Source organism: Excalfactoria chinensis, chromosome 8 (genome assembly GCF_039878825.1).
Source record: "Excalfactoria chinensis isolate bCotChi1 chromosome 8, bCotChi1.hap2, whole genome shotgun sequence".
Lineage (NCBI taxonomy): Eukaryota > Metazoa > Chordata > Aves > Galliformes > Phasianidae > Excalfactoria > Excalfactoria chinensis.
Window position 1 is genome coordinate 22,878,245 of NC_092832.1, and position 16,588 is coordinate 22,894,832.

At 39.6% G+C, this 16,588-nt stretch overlaps 1 protein-coding gene across 3 annotated transcripts; it reads left to right on the top strand.

Annotated features, from left to right (window-relative positions):
• The first annotated feature begins 2,394 nt into the window (after positions 1 to 2,394).
• On the top strand, positions 2,395 to 15,963 carry SHISAL2A (shisa like 2A). Of its 3 annotated transcripts, XM_072342765.1 has the most exons (5): positions 2,912 to 3,049; positions 5,288 to 5,331; positions 8,922 to 9,061; positions 11,711 to 11,784; positions 14,948 to 15,430. In XM_072342765.1, the coding sequence occupies exons 1-4, from the start codon at positions 3,011 to 3,013 to the stop codon at positions 11,743 to 11,745; spliced, it is 258 nt and encodes an 85-aa protein (XP_072198866.1). In that variant the 5' UTR covers positions 2,912 to 3,010; the 3' UTR covers positions 11,746 to 11,784; positions 14,948 to 15,430. The 3 variants fall into 3 exon arrangements, with proteins under 3 accessions (XP_072198864.1, XP_072198865.1, XP_072198866.1); XM_072342763.1 differs by lacking the exons at positions 2,912 to 3,049; positions 5,288 to 5,331 and adding an exon at positions 2,395 to 2,902; XM_072342764.1 differs by lacking the exons at positions 2,912 to 3,049; positions 5,288 to 5,331 and adding an exon at positions 2,472 to 2,902 and having other exon boundaries at positions 11,707 to 11,784; positions 14,948 to 15,963.
• Positions 15,964 to 16,588: the final 625 nt, after the last annotated feature.

The window sequence follows — 16,588 nt, forward strand, 5'->3', positions numbered from 1 at the left end:
CTCATCTCACAGGACACAGAAAAGTAAGTTAATGCCTATTAAAGCAACCAAAACTATTAGAATAAAAACAGAGCTGAAACAACTGAAATAATTTCACAGTAGGCATAGTAAACACTCAGCAGATCAACTTTTCATCATACATTAGAGAAGAGTGAAGAAATAAAATATTTAGAACCTCAATGTCAAGTGAGATAGAATCTCTTTAGAAATGGTGTGTGATCATGTTATCAAGTCTAGCATTTCTAAATTCTGAGTAACATAGTATTATCTGAATGTAACTTTCTAAGTGTAATTTCTTACATTTGAAAACAAATAGGGAAAAAAAATGTGTAATTTCATATCATTAATCAGATGAGTCATCTGGCATATTTCAAACCAGCATACAGAACTTTGTCACATGTGTTAATTAAATAAGTGTTACTGTTTGTCATTACATTTGCGAAAGAGAACTAAATGAAATGCATATTTAATGTCTAACTTCCTTACAGTTGAGTACCTCAGTTGCAGAATAATCCCTGTAATTATCCCCTACATTCATAAATTACATACTTACTAAAATCCTTTATAATTTGTACAGTTCTATATAAGTGGAAATTTCTTTATAATATATAACTGAATGTCTAAAATTTCACATTATCGTATCTTGCAAGAAGTGTAAATAAGCAAAGTGAAGATAACAGATTGAGCCAGTGCTACATTTTAAATGTCTGTCAAGTAAGGAGCGCACAGTTTCTGCGTCTAAAGCTCAGGTGAGGGAAAAGAATTTGCACTTCTGAAAAGGAAAGAGAAATGAAGATAACTGCACTAAGACAAAGGTGGTTTGGCTAAGATTGTTGTTGGAAACCATGTTATCCATCTTTTTATTCTATTTCTAGATAGAAGAATAAGAGTAAAAGTGCAAAATTTGATTTGCTTCATAAATAAGCCATTATTCTGAAATAGTTACAAAGAACTGCATATGAAAAAAAAAAAAAAACACACCTGTAGATACTGGGACTGTTACACATACAAACACAAACCACTCATCAGCATTCCATCCTCACCTCAAAATTACCACTTTCAAGGCTTAAAACAAATCTTTTCCACTCTGTTTCACTAATCCTCTCTTCATGTTTTGACTGGAATCTCTTCTTCCTTCCCGAGGCTCTAAATTACTTTATTTGTTATTTATCTTGGAGATGGTACAAAGGCAAAAATCTATACAGTATATATTGACTGGAGGAATTCAATTTTAAAAGTAACCTGTATGGCAAACAGTCAGTTAAAAAGACTTGTAAAATAAGTAGGCTTACAAGTGACATAAAAGAACTGTAACAATATATTTGTTCACTTTAATAGAGTGGATCTCAAAACATACTTTTGCAAACAAGTATCAGACCACTCCATCACTACTGAAGATTTTAGAGGGAAACCGAAGCACTCACTGGGAAAGCAATTTGCCTGCAGCTGTACCTCAGCTAAATGAGAGCAAAACCCAAGATGTACGATACTCTCTTCACATGTTTCTGTCCTTCACTAATACATGAGTCAGATAAGTCAAGTACCTAAAAAGGTCCTGCTCTTCCCAGTACTGCTAACATGAAACCTACCTTTTTAGTCCTGTAGCAGCTTCTCATTGTATTGTAAGCATGCATCTCTTAAACTTCTGTACCCTTGCCAGTTTAAAACATCACTCTGCCATCTGCATCACCCACATGTAAATTTAAACATGTGTTGTAAGTAACATATTATATACTATTTGTTGAATAGACCCTAGATTTTGTATCTTACCTTGTCTAGGCCTTCTGATAGGAACTATTGCTGTTACCAGCCTCACCCTGTTCAGGTGTTGTGGGAATCTATCCTGGCTGATGAGGACCCAACATCTCTTCAAGCTGCTGAAAACCCCACTTGTTTGTGGTCCATCTCAAGGTAAAACCTGAAATTAAAACATGGAGTATTAGCTGAATTATTGTGATCTTGCAAAGTAAGTTCAGGCTTTCTCATTGTTGCACGACATTCTTACTTCTTTAAAAACTTTTGTTTGAGGTGACTTTGTCGCTTGTGTGACACTTGATCTAGCCCTTTTTTTTTGCATCTAAACATGACCAACCTTGTCAGTGCTGAGGACTGAATCTTTGGAGGGGCTGTATATACCCACTGCTCTCCAGAGGACTTTTTCTTATGCTGCTTTCTGTGGGCCAAAATGCATCCTGAGACACAGGTGTTACCTCAAACTGAGATCTCCCCACCTTTCCCTTGCAGGTGGCTCTTTCCAACAGGGAATGCTGACTGCCTGGGCACTACTCTTTAAAAGTACATTACAAAAAAGTGGTTTAAAACCATAGAATGAAGACCTCTGCGAGGCTGGTCTCTGAAACAAAGTATATAATGTTACCCTCACCAAACCAAGCGGCTCTGATCTTACCCCCCTCTCGTTTCCCAAGATCCCCCTGAGGCTTACAGGCGTAGGGCGCTCCCTGAATTCTCTCTTCCATTTGGGATGGAGTGCTGAGGGAGAACCGAGCCCTTCTGAGAGGCGCTGCCCTTCAGGCCCACTCTGCCTCGGAGGAGCGGACGGCGCCAGGCTCTTCGCTTCAGGACGCTTTTCCCGCCTTGCGGCGGTACCTGAGGAGCGCTGAGGGGCCGCCGCCTGCCCGAGCTCCGCCCGCCGCCGCCGCACCTCCCTCCCTCCCGTGTGCCGCCGGAGCCGAGGCGGCGGGCAGCCCCGTAACAGCGCAATGAGCTCCGAGTGCAGCAGCTACCTCAACGCCGACAGGGTGCTGGTGAGCGGCTTCAGCTGCCCGCGGGTGGGAGGCGATGCCCGCGCCGTGTACTGCTGCGGCTTCCAGGACGTCAAGTACTGCTGCGATGACCCCCACAGCTTCTTCCCCTACGAGCACAGCTACATGTGGTGGCTCAGGTAGGGAGGGCTGCCGTGGGGACGGGAGAGCCATGTTGGCCGGGACTTGTCTGTGGATCCGTGTTTGAGGCACTTTGAGACTTGGTGCCCTCGAGGGCAGTGGTAGAGATGCAGCTGCTGCCGAGAGAGAGTTCTCCATACGCCACGGTGGGTTTGAGGATAGATCCTTTTATTTGCTTCATAGTGCTTTCTGGGAGTTTTCTTCTTCCTAGTTTGCTTTTGCCCAGAGAGGTGGTGGGGTTACAGTCCCTAGAAGTGTTCAAGAACCATGACGTGGCACGGAGGGCTGTGGTCAGTGGGATGGTGGGTTGGTTACAACCACCTCGTCTCCACAGTGCTGCTCTGGAGGTGTGCAGGCTAGAGATGGGTGCTCAGGGTAGGGCAATGTCTTACACAGTGGCAATATGATGCCTTCAGTCTTGGGCTCAGAATCCTTCAGTTTGATGGCCAGCATCAGATGTCTGCGGTTCTTGCTGCAGGTTGACACTGATTTTATTAAACTGTCACTCAAACTTTTCTCTCGAGTTCAGAATTGGCAGTTCTGAGTTGATGCAGGCTTGGTGTTGATTATTTTTATCTACATTGTGTATGTTGAAGCTCATCGGTGTTGCTTTAGACTGCTTGTTTGGTTTTCCGAGAGTCATCTGGCACTCCATGCCCTCATAGTGTTTAATTGCTTGGAAAAGAGCTCGGGAGCACTTAGATCTGCCTGCTGACATGCCCTAGACTCCATCAGGTTGGTGAGGTGGTACTATTCCCTTACAGCGATACTCATTGCTTTACACAAGTTTGTGACTGGAAGCAGCTTCTTGAGAGGAGAAAATGTAAGAAGGTGGCTGAGGATGGCAGCCTCACCAGCAAGAGACCTGGCCCTTGATTCCAGATGTAATTCCAGACCAGGGCAGGCCTGGCTGTAGTGGGCTGGGGACAGTAGCCACGGTCAGACACAACCCTGCAACTGCTGGACAAGTCCACAGCTGTGGTGTGTGCCTAAGGGTAAGCTGGGAAGTCAAGTGAGCAGGTCAGGGGCAGGTCTGGAGATGGTAACCAGTCAGACACAGCCCACTGATCCCTGCTAGGTGTGTCCAGTCAGATCAGGAGGTAAATTTGTGAGTGCCTGGATGAACGGGTCTGTGGCCAGGTGCAGGGTAAGAGCCTTACTTTAAAGTAGCTCTTCAGGGAAGAAGAAGCAGCCCTCAGAGTTCTCCCAGAGGGATCCAGCTGCTTAAGCTTGGTCCTGAGCTTGAGTACCCAAGGCCTTGATGCTGTGTTTATCTCTTGGCTTAATGGTCTTAACTGTTTTTTTCATAGACCTTTGTGCTGCCTATGTGGAAGTCAGGTGTGCTAGTCTATAGTTCCCTCTTGAGCCCTATGTTAGGCTGGAGTTGTATTCCCAGTCCACCAGTCCTTTGGCAGTGGCCTCATGTTACATGCCTTGGCCAGCAGTCCTACAAATTCATATTAGAATTCCTTCAGTACTTTGCTATCTGGTGCTGTGGACTTGCATTCATTTAACTGGTCTAATGTAGTCTGGTTTGCCTGATACCGAATGTGAAAGTCTCCCAAGTATCCTCATCTGTGAAGAATGATACAGAATTACTCAGCTCCCCTGCTGTGTGATTGACATCCCTAAGTGTGCTTTTAACACTTTTCTCATCAAACAGCCATATTGTTTCAGATGGTGTAATTCTTGATAGTCTGAACATTTTGGCCACAGCAACCCTTTATAAGACGGGAGAACAACAGAAAGATGAAATTTAAAAATTATGCTCCTGCACTAGGATTGGATAATACGGTGAAGGCAGACTAAGCATGATTTTCAGAAAGTACCTCAAAGAACAAAATCCTATGAAAGACTTTAATGAAGCACCTCTCTGAAGATCTCACAGAGACCTTTTAGGTTCTGAGAAGTGACTGCTAAGTCTTTATCTGGGTCAGAACTTTGGGCTATGATTTTGATACTTCAGAATTCATTCCCTTTTTCAGTATGGTGGTCCTAAGTTACTGTAGCTCAATTCTGCCCTAACAGTCTTGTGTGAATTGAAGTAAATAAATGCAATTTACCTCTAAGTGAAGTCACTGAATGGTTAGTGCTGAAAGCTGATCTCATAAGTGCTTTCCCAGTAACAAATCAAATGAAAGATTTTACTTAGACTGTACAGCTCCCAGTGCAGTGTCCATTAAGACTTTGAAAACTAAATATTTGTGCATAATGGCTCCACTAGGTGCTTAAAGAAAACATACCTAATGTCTTTTTCAATATTTTGTTGATCAGTACTTTGCTTGTCTTTACTTCAGACTGTTGCTGACATCAGAATGCAACAACTACATAATTAATTATCTCTTTAAAGTAACTCTAAATAAATCTTCAAATGATTCTTTCAGCTTGTGAGGGCACAGACTTCAGGAACTAGCCAAAGTCAGTCAAGGTAAGTCTTTAAGCTGAAACTACTGAGGATAGGAAGGAAGCTGCAAGATCCTCTGGGATAACTGTTGCAAGCTGTTCTCTAGTCCGGAACTTGCAATTTCTCATCCTGCATCCTTCCCCTGCTTGACTTTGCCCTTTAATTTGAAAGCAATGGCTGAAGGCACCACCAAGTGGTTGGTGCATCTCTGGGGTTACTTCTGTTTGACAAACGAGTTTTTGTTTCTGGCAGCTATTGTGTACTTGTGTTTTTCCTGCTGTGAGAGACACGTTGCCAGACCACTTGGCAGCCAGCTCTGATGGAAGCAGTTCCCAAAGAAATCTTCAGCCTGGGCAAACTGAAGTAATTGTCTCTTACAGGCCTGTAGGGTTTTTTGTTGTTTTCTCCAAATCAATTTTGTCTGGATGATGTGTAGAACTATATGCTGCACTTTGTGAAAATGAGTCCTCTTTTCCCTGGGCGCTCCCACAAAAAGTGATCTTTGAAAAGTGTTCCCTAACACTGGTACTAGGAGCTGCTGCACAGTCAGAAATTGATCTTCAAGCAACACTGACATTTCATACTTTTAAACATATTTGTCTACAATATTAGTAATTTCTTGGCTACCCTTTCATTTACCAGCACTTAAGATATAACTTTTTTTTTTTTTTTTTAAACCTACGTTCCTATTCCACCTTTCTGGATAGCCTGATCTCTGAAGAAAAGTGATGAATGCTTCTTGAATCAAGCCAGGCATGCATGGAGCAGGAGAGGGAACGTCAGCAAAAAGAGGGGTGTGTAGAATTCACCAGAAGGTTGTATAGCTTCTGAAACCACAAAAGAAAAAAACAAAACGAAACAAAACAAAAACACCAAAAAAAAACCCAACAGATGCTACAAAGCACTAGTGAGCAAAGCACTGAACAGCTTACCCGCCAGACTAATGAGCTGTGTGTTACCTGCAGTCATTGTGACATCTGCTTTACCTCTGAAACTGGGTTGGAAGAAGAGGTGCGGAGCAGGTTGAACTTGTACTGGACTGTGATGCTGTTGGCTTCAATCAGTACTTTTTGTTTTAAAGTCTTAGAATTATTGTGTTACTGCTCAATCAAGTTGATTTTGCAAATGGTATGGCTTCTTTAATGATCAAACAGCATTACAATCTCCATTCCAAATCCTTCTATTTTGTAAGCTTTGTGTAGTATTATTTATTTTACTAAAACTCAGGTAGGTCAAGTGTAGCTGCTGTTCAAGATGTTTAATTAACACTTGTAGAGTCACAGTGCCCTTTTGATCTAGGCAGGCTTTGCTTAGCTGAGCAGATCTTTGGGAGTTTGTTTTGACTTTCCAAAAAAAGCAAGTCTTTTGTTTCTGTTTGTTGGTCTGTTGTTCATGTGTTGGCTTTGCAAGTATAACATACAGCACATCACTGCAGCAATGATATTAGGAACATTTGTTTCACTTGGATCCAGATGACTCATGAGCTTCCTTTTAATCTTTCAGTGGATGTGCTGCATCTGCTTAGCCAATATTTAAATTGTTCCTGGTTGCTGTTAGTGTGGATGGATTAGTTTTAAGGACTAAAAATAGCAATAGGTCTCTGAGCCTCCACTGAAAGAAGTGTTGATGACCTACACAGCAGCAGTCTGGACAGCAGCAGAGGGATCCCTGGGAGCCTGCAGGCAGTGCAGCTTCAGCTCATACAGCCTCTGGCTATGCAGGTGTGTGTCAGTGCTTCACGTGTGCAGCTGGCACTGTATAAGAGCAGTCTGACATTTGGGGTATGCCTGCATTGTTGATGTAGAGTCTTAGGAAAGTTTTCTTCTGTCAAGCTTACCACTGCTCATGTTCTAAGTTTTATAAATGCCATCAGGATTCCTCACAGGACTTTGTAGCTGTTCTTATGCTAGATTATTGTTTTGAGGGTGGGTGAGTTATTAGTGCTACCAAGGCCACAGCTTTGGACAAGAGCAGCTGCTTAGTTTCCAACTAAATGTCTGTGCTACCAGACGACTGATCTTGAAGATGCAACCTGAGACCTGTGGAGTGCTGAGTGAACTTCAGTCACCCACTGCTTAAAGTAAAGATATGAGGATGGTGAAATGCTTTATAACAAAGCATTTCTTGATGGGTATGCAGCACCATAGTAATCCCTGTATAAGCCAGGGGACTTACTGAAGGACGCTTTTATTTTCAGGGGAAGGTAATCATTAAAATGATGGATACTTTGGTATTTTGAGAGCTATCTTAATAAAATAAGAAAAAGTACTGCTGTCTTAAGATGCTTCAGTGCTCAGAGCTGTGGAAGGCATTATAATTTCCCTGGAGTTAATTCAGTCATTGAAGAAACAACCCCTGCTCTCAAACTGTAACCCAGAATTAACCTTTAAGGAATGAATAATACACTCTGAGGGCTGTTAACTTCAGTACGTTGAGAACAATCTGGTATGAAAGTATTTTTAAAAGTATCACATACCAACTGTGTCTTAATTTGGGTTGGAATCTAGTGGAATCTAGAATTTTGTGGTAATGGTTTCCATGTTTTGGGTAAGATCTCACATTGCTACTGCATGACAAACATTTTTAGTGGTGTGTAACCTGTTATATAACCTACAAGTCTTTGACCTGTAGTAGGAAATATGGGAGAGTTCTCCAGGAGCTGCTTCTCTTTCCTATGCTTTGCATGTTATAAAAAGTAACGTGTGCAAGTTCTGTAATGATAATGTTAGTGTGTTGTGCTGTATGATGCACAGCTGTACTGCTTAATGTCATCTTCTTCCTTTGCTTGGAAGAGGCCAACAACTGAACTAACAGATGCCTGAACAAAAATAATATGTATTATAACAAATCAGAATAAATCAGGTATATATTATTATTATATCTTTAGAACAGCCAACTCTGCTTAACATTTCAGCAGGAGATGATGTATTTGTCATGCACTGCAGACTGTTATTTGAAAGGAATCTCAGATCAGGGCTCAGAAAAGCAAATTGTTTGCTGTACTACAATTGATCCTTTATTTTGGCATGGAAGTTTTTTTTGTTAGAGAAAGACTTAAACAGAAGAATTAGGAATAAGGAAGCTGCTAAAAAACATAAGTATGTACATATACTTTCTTGCTAAGTGACTATAAGAGTAATATAAAGCAGCTTTCATCCTGCAGATGTAGTATCCTGAGAAAAATCTGCTGATAAAGGTTACAAAGAGGAGCAACAATGATCACAGTACTTCTCCCTGTTCTACAGAGCTGCTGGCAGGACTGAATGTGGCTTTCTTTTGTTATCCTGTTGTTTTTTCTTTCTTGTTGTTGTTTTTGTTGTTGTTTTTCTTTTAATGAATGTGTCAGCCTTGGAGAAATCTGTTACAAAGGTGTTATTGACTTAAAGTTCTCTGGTTAGCCTTTCTGGCAATGAAAGTGGCAGTTCAGACTGATGAAATGATACCTCTATATAGATATATGTATCTATACATACACTAAGTATTGAGCTTTAAACTTGTGTACAGTAAAAATTTCCATAACTGGGTACATGTAACCTCCAGGCATAATTGTGATGTCTGTTTTAATGGGTATTCCAGCATATTTGTACGCTTAATTTGTTTGTTTTCTCTCTTAGTATTGGAGCGCTTGTGGGCCTGTCAATAGCAGCAGTGGTCCTGTTTGCTTTTATCATCACTGTGTGTGTTCTATGTTATTTGTTTATCAGCACAAAGCCACGCAGCAAACTGGATACTGGTTTAAGCCTACAGATGGCAGGTAAGGCCGGTTGTTATTGACATATATTATCTCCTCCACAGTAAAAGCTTTATTTTGGCATCACAAATGTGGAAGAATCCAGCTACACATTTTCTCTGACATCTCAAAATGACATTGCATTATTTTGCTGTTATGTTTACTGAATGAAATCTGTAGTGAACTCAACATGAAAATATTTAGCACAAGCTTCCTCCTTATTAGTAGGAAGGGTGTAAAACTTGACAATACCTATTAAGGATGCAATAAACAAATCCCATTATCGGCAAGAGGCTGAATGAGTTACATTTAATTTCTTGTTTAAATGCATACATATATAATAATGCTTTCATTCTAGTGATAAGAAGCTCAAAAGAAGTTTTAAATGCATTTTCTTGACAGGGAAGGATCATTCTTTTTTGTTCCATAACTTTGTTCTGAAACTGTGTATGCAGGCATCTGCAGAAACAGTGCATGTAGTTTAATGGCATAGGAGAACCAGTGACTGCTTCTGAATGCTTCAGCCAATATTTGTGGCTTAGATTTGAAAGGTGACTAAGAGCTTTATTTTTCCACTCTTTCTGAAGAGGACCTTCTTGTTGGTTAATAGAATTGACACTTGTTTTTGTGTGAAAGAATTAATTACATATGCAGCTTAGCCAGTGCAATACAGCATCTACCACTAACAAACACCACTTCAAATTCAAAGTTTTTGCTAGCTTTTAAAGTGCTTCTATACTTGAATGGCAATAGATGACCAGTGAGTTATTGTAATTATAACCTATTTACAATTGTAAGTACATCAATGAATGTCTAACTCAGTCTGCTTTACTATAAACTTCCTAGATCTTGTTGTTTGTTTGTTTGTTTGTCTTGTTTTGTTTTTTTCCGGAGAATGCAGGTTTTGGTCTAAGAGCACTTCATAGGGCTCTCAGGAAATGCAGAGTCTCTTTTGAAGTTACATAAGCTGAGCAGGCATCCAAGGTGGAAGTCACACATTCAGCAAACTGCTACTAATCTGCAAATTGAAAACTTAACACTTATTCTAGAGAACGGCAGCAGAAATAGGTCCTGCTATATAGAGAAGTCTAAATAAACCCTTAGGTTGGATGAACAGATTGTATAGCGAACTCTTATTAAAAGATGACTGCATTCTAATTATAAACCAACTTTATACTTCTAAATTCCTTACTATTTAACATTTTCTCTCAAGTTTTCCTTCTACATTATCATCTTTTAAGCCATTGCCAGGACAGCAGTGCTGTTTTTCTCCTGGTCTATATTTTTGTGACAGAGTTGTTTGGCATATGGTAGGCTGGGAAGGAGACAGGTGCTATTACATTGCTGCTGTCAAATGCTTCCATCTTTCCTTTACAGACTTGACCATTGCTGCAAAACCACATCCTGCTATGGCATTGCAGAGCCTTCCTTTTTTCCCTAGTGATAATTTAGTGTTCATGTTCTGTTTTAGTTTCAGTTATTAAGACTCAGGATGCTGAAAGGGCTCTGCTTTTTCCTAACTGCCTCTGATGTTGTTTGGAGTCTTATACAGATTGTACTACGTGTCTCACTTTCATCTATTATGTTCTGAATGCCGATTATTTCATATCCAAGTTCTGATAGTTTTAGCAGTTGATGAGGCAGGCTGTCAAAAGTTGAAAACCTATTGCTTTTCCAAGGATGAGAGGTCTCTGGAAAAGCTTGAAGGATTTCACTGACAAGCCTGAATGCTTATCTTCATCACCTGAGTTCCTTTTGCATGGAAGTAACGCAAAATCTTAGCCCCCTACAGAATGGCTGGTTAGCTGCTTTCAGGAGTAAGGAAGAATAAAAGCTCTCCTGATCTTCCAGCTCTTTGATTTTTAGCATAATCATCTGTAGGCAACAAAAACAAATTTTAGAATCTTCAGAATGAACCTTCGAATGAAAGTTTTACCTGTGAACTCATCTAGTCTTGCTTTTTTTGAACTAGAGTAATCTTGCCTTTAGGTGGTTTTTCTTTCCTTTTAACCACAAGCTTTTCTTTGTGTAAATGGTTTATCCCCTTCAATATGTAGGGAACTAGCACATCCCCAGACTACAAATGTTTTAATGCTAAAACGTTTAGGAGATGAGAACTGAGTAGAGTGATAATAGTTTTTGGGTGAGGAGTGGGACCAGTAAGGTAAACAGGTAGGAAAGTAGAAATATTTCTGAAAAGCAAGGGTGGTATTTCTTTCCTGCAGAGAAGTATTGTGAGCTTTGTACCACACAATGCTTTGGCATGACTAGATGGAAGGTACTGTGAAGGTAAGTGACTGATCATTTTTGGAAAGGTGTGAGGGCCTGAGAGTTCTGATCTACTTTCATGAATAGGAAGTTTTTCTTACCATTTCTTTTAGGAGACTGACTGCATGGTATGAGTCCTACTTATACCTCAGTGCAATTAAGTAACTCCTCTTCATCTTGATGCTTATTTTTCCAACACAAGTATGCTAGTAACTGCAGCCTCTCAGAGGCTCAGGAATGGAAAGTGGAATCACTGTGTTTTATCCCATCCTCTAAAGGTTGTGAAGGAAGATTCCAGGAATTGTTTTTCTCTAGTGTAGTGAGTACATTTATGTATGTACTTGTAACTAAAGGAAGAATAGTACCATTTGTTTTATTAAAAATGCTTTTGTTTTTTTCAGACAGTGAAACTGGAGGGGGCTCTATATGTTAAAAAATAGAGGTACTGGATGGATTCTACAAATGCTGTAAAGGAAAAGGTACAGCAAGAACATTTCATTTTACTCTATTGTATTTATATATACTCTGCCCTGTTCTGTATTGACTGATGTTGGTATAGTGTTTGTCAAATACCATGGTTCCTCCTATGAGTTTTAGCTTTCTGAAAGAAGAGTGGGAGACCTTGAGTTGCATCCTCACAAACCTTACAACTGTCTCTACTCTATATATGTGCATGCTCCTTCGAGGACATGTGCCAGAGAAGATTGCATTGCCTTGATGCTGTTCTTGCACAGGAAATTATTGACAGTGAGACTGGAAGAGTATTTCCAAAGAAATCTCTTCTTGATTTGCTTTAGCATAAATACTAATTCATAACTGTATGCTAAAGAAGACCACATTCCCCTGATGTTCTCTGTCCTTTCCCTGCTGTCTGATCTGCCCTAGACTTTACTTAAGGCAACCACCATTGTAAGTTATCATTCAAAAGAAGTTCTTCTGTGTGACCAAAGGTAAGAGCAGTGAAATACTTGGTTTAGTCATGGTCTGCTTCTTGATGATATTCTTATGATTGCTGAGTCCAGTCTAATATAGGAATGAACAGGGTTATCATGCAAAAAAATGAAGCCTCATATACTGACTTGATTTCTATGCTAAAATCATGTTTAAAGGTCAAACTGCCTGTGGCACAGATCATGCAAAATAGAATTTAAAATATCCTGCAACACCAAAAAAATGACAGACTTGAGAGGAATTCATGAATAATGCAGATGACTTCAGATGGCATGAAATGTCCATTTCCTTTTCTGCAGGGAGGGTGGAAACTCATGGTAAGCACCCACAGAATATAAGAAGTCATGCCATAGATCAGCATTATCTTTCACAGAAAACTAAACTGGCCTGTTTGCTCAGCAATTGCTCTTAGATCAGCAGGAAAGTAGATGTGCCAGCTCCCTGTTCTGTTTTTCTCTTGTACCCTTCAAAAATCAAAAAACAAACAAAAAAAACCAACTACCCTGTTTTAGTGCAATTACATCCTTCTTAGCACTCTTATGTGAAGAACAAGTTGCTTTTCCTCTTGTAAATACTTAGAAATAACAAAGCTAATTTTGAAACTTTCAATCCTTCTACATGTTTCCTCTGCAAAATCTGGAAAAAGAAAAAATGGGAAGACTCAATCCTGCATCCGTTTGTAGAGAGAAAATGCAAAAATATCTGATGTGGGTACTGAGTACTGAAATGAGATCACAGTTCAAGCCTGTGAATGTGGCACTGTCTTCTGTAATGAGCCTCTCATTCCATTGTGCCTCAGTTTGCCTGCTGTATTCCATGTTATGGAGACCAATATTTACGGAGTACCATGAAATGTAGCCTGCTACATGCTTCCTTACAGGAAGAGAGATACGGGACAAAATTAAAAGGCCAGCTGCAAAGGGCTTCATTGTATGGTTTGAATGCATACATAACATTAAGACTGAAAACCTTGGAACCTTTTTTTTTTTTTCTTTTTCTTTTTTTTTTTTTTTTAATGGATGAATTGTACAATTCTGTTTCGTTGGTAGAACGAGACTGACTTTATCGTGAAGATCCAAAATGCTCAAGATATCTTTCCTGGGCTAAAACAAGGAAAACCACGTTCTCAGCCTTTTTGCTTCCAGAACTAGAATAGAGCAGCTGGGAACGTGAAAGTGAGAAAGGGGGCCAAAATCTTTTTTTTTTTTTTTTGAATTTTAGTGAACAATTAGGTTAAGGATTGGTGGAAAATTCTGGTTCTCTAATTGCTTGTATTTTTGTTTTGTTTTTGTTTGTTTGTTTTGATTTCTTGTTGTCTATTTGCTGCAGATTTCATGTCTTCACTATTCATTGATCATCCATCAGTAGCTGCTAACCTTCAACTGTTGTGAGAAAGCCACACATGGCATCTAAATGTGACATGCATACTTCTGCTAAATTCCATGTTGAAGTTAATGACAGGACCCCCATGCTATTGCTGCTTATGTAGCTTACTATAAGGGGAAGGAGAGGGGCCAGGGAGCTGAAGGCATTCCTTTCAACCTGTTATGATAACTACACTGATTTCATGAAGACAAATGGTAATAAGCCAGACTAATCTCTTTGTCAAGATAATTCTGTCTGTCAGGCAAGTGGGAACAAATGGCTGTGACTACACATCTTCATGAAAGTTAGGAGAAAGTTCTCCATGCTCATTCTTAAATATTTTTACAGGGAAATATGTTGTAGTGCTATCTCAGTTAAATATTAACAGCTTGACTCAAGGAGTCAAAGTGCATTGTATATGATTTATGGATGATTCCACCTTGAGAGAGATTGCAAGACAACAGAGAATAAAACTACCATTCAGCATTATCTCAGTACATTGGAGAAATGCTCTGAAATAAAAAAGGTGAGAAGCAATAAAGATCAAAGCAAAGTGCAGTACTTGTTGAAGACTAATTTTTATTTTTATTTTTAACCTGCTAGTATTCACCTGTCTTGAAATCCAAGATTTTAGACTTCAGGGCTTCTGTCAGTAGCTGAACTAGCTAAGATTTTCTGGCCAGTCTTCAGTGCATACCCATTATTTTTGCCTATCCAGACAAATACCTTCTTCTCAATGTGGCTGTGCCAACAGTTGTTGCTTCACTTTGGAAGCAATCTTGCTTTCATGCACAGTAGTCATTTCTTTGCATATAAGTTTTTAAAATATAGTTCGGAATATTTTGTTATTTTTCAGGAATAGAGGTGTGTGCATTGTATGTCTAGCTAAAAAAGTGAAAAGAAATGTAATTGAAAGTAACTATTACTGGTATCTTTTTTTCTAGAAGCACTGCACAGAAATGTTAGATGAACTACTTAACTAAGTCTTTTTGGTTTTTTTGTCTTGTTCCAGCAGCATTGTGAATGAAGTCTCTATCACATGCAGGAATAAATCCCTTGCTACAAAACAGAGGAACAAAAGCAGATCTGCCCATCTACTTCCAGAGGAGATATTTAGTGTTCATAGCTGTAGTAATTCCTTTGAGGAGTATTATTCTTCTCATGATAAATGTTAGGACTGTAGTTGGATGCTTGGAGGAAGCAATCCTGGTGAAATTGAGCTGTGTAGTTTGTTCTGAATTTGCTTGTAGGAATTCCTTATTTCTGGTTTCCAGCAGAAAATCTTCCCCTGTTCAGTAGTTATTAACTGTGCTTGTTATTTTGCAGGTACAGATCTTCATCCTTCACATGGTGGCTACCAGAATAAGCTGTTGACAGAACCAAGTGGCTTCAAGAGATACTTCCTCAGCCGCAAGGATAGACTGTGACCCACAAGAACCTCACCAGCTCTTTCAGAGTTTTTTCCTGGCTGCTACAATTGCAGCTGATTACAAGATGCCAACCTGAGGCTGTGCCAGGATATCCATTTCTGTATGGTTACTGTACCGGGGAATGTATTTTAATTTGCACCAGCTACTGCTGCTAATTACTTTCATGCAAATTGTTGTCTTATGCTGTGTGATTTCAGTGATAGAACAGTTGTCAAGCAGCGCATAATTTGGTACACCCTGTTGACCAAGCTTTGTTTTAAATTTTCCTTGCGCGCTGTCTTAACACGATGTCTTTGCGTCATTAGTATGATCTTTAATCAAGTGCGATGGTTTGGTTCACAAACATGTGAATGCAGTACCTCAATAAAATCTGGCATTCACTTGTGTTGTATTTTCTTAATTCATTACTTTCCCCAACTTAGTTTCCTCCAAGTTATCTTAGATCTTAAAGTTACGGTGATGAGGAAATTTCTTAACAAAATGAAGTAAATGAATTCAAAAAAAAAAAAAGGCTGTCAAAGATCAGGAGGGAAAAAATGATTTTTGCCAGTTTTGCTGTTTGTTTTCCTTTGAGGATTCCAGCCTTGAGATTCACACAAATATATTCTTAATCTTAGAGCAGAAGTAAAATTCTTTTAAAACAGAAGAGGTGATTGAGGTTGTTTAAATTTCATACTAACTTGAACTATAGGGCTTGTGATTTTTAAGTTATAAAGTAGTAAGATTTTGTTGCAAACGTGATGAGAGTCCTTAGTGACCTCAGGAGTGATGTCTACAGATACAGATAACTAGTTCATATGTCTATGCTTGTCTATATAGCACTTGTATGAAATCTCTGCAGAGAAAGAACGTACCCGTGCATCTCCTAGGCTGTAAGTCTCTCTCCAGTATACTAAAATTTACATTTTAAGTTACCTTATAGTTTTGTCATTCTTTATAGCCTTCTCATTTATTCCTGTGCTTTTTTTCTGATATGCATTCTTTACAAAAAACTGTTAAAGAGCCTTGCTTTACATACAGAAGAGTGCATTTTGATGGCAACAGCAACACAATATTGAAATTTATTAGTGGAAACAATGTAAGCACAAATAGCTGCATGAAAATACCATTTTTTTACAGCTGATGTTTTGGGATTCTTCTAGCTGAAGAGGCACAACTTGTAGGAAACAACAGCTTCATTTTTGCCCTTTCCTAAAAAAGAAGCTGGCAACCATGGAAGGATCACACAACTATTTTTAACATTACCATGCTCTATCAACTCTGCTGAGCTGTTACTGAGCCAGTCCAAGCATCATCACCTAGAGGATTTTGTGGGAGAAAATGGGCCAAAGGAGGCTCAGGCATTTGTTGGCTGTGGATGGACTTCTGCACAGGGGTATGGAGCCAGGAATATACTGTGTTTCCCAAAGAGTGACCTCAAACAAAGGGCTTGGAATTGCTCAGGTTGGAAAAGGCTTTAAAGACTATCAGGTCCAACCACAACCTAACCAAACTACCTTAACTTCAACAATCCTCCACTAAATCATGCCCCTGGCTT

Coding starts and splice junctions, on each gene's coding strand:
- SHISAL2A (XM_072342763.1), top strand. CDS start 2,721: ATGAGCTCCGAGTGCAGCAGCTACCTCAACGCCGACAGGGTGCTGGTG. Junction 2,903..8,921: donor AGCTACATGTGGTGGCTCAG/GTAGGGAGGGCT, acceptor TTTCTCTCTTAG/TATTGGAGCGCTTGTGGGCC. Junction 9,062..11,710: donor TTTAAGCCTACAGATGGCAG/GTAAGGCCGGTT, acceptor TTTTTCAGACAG/TGAAACTGGAGGGGGCTCTA.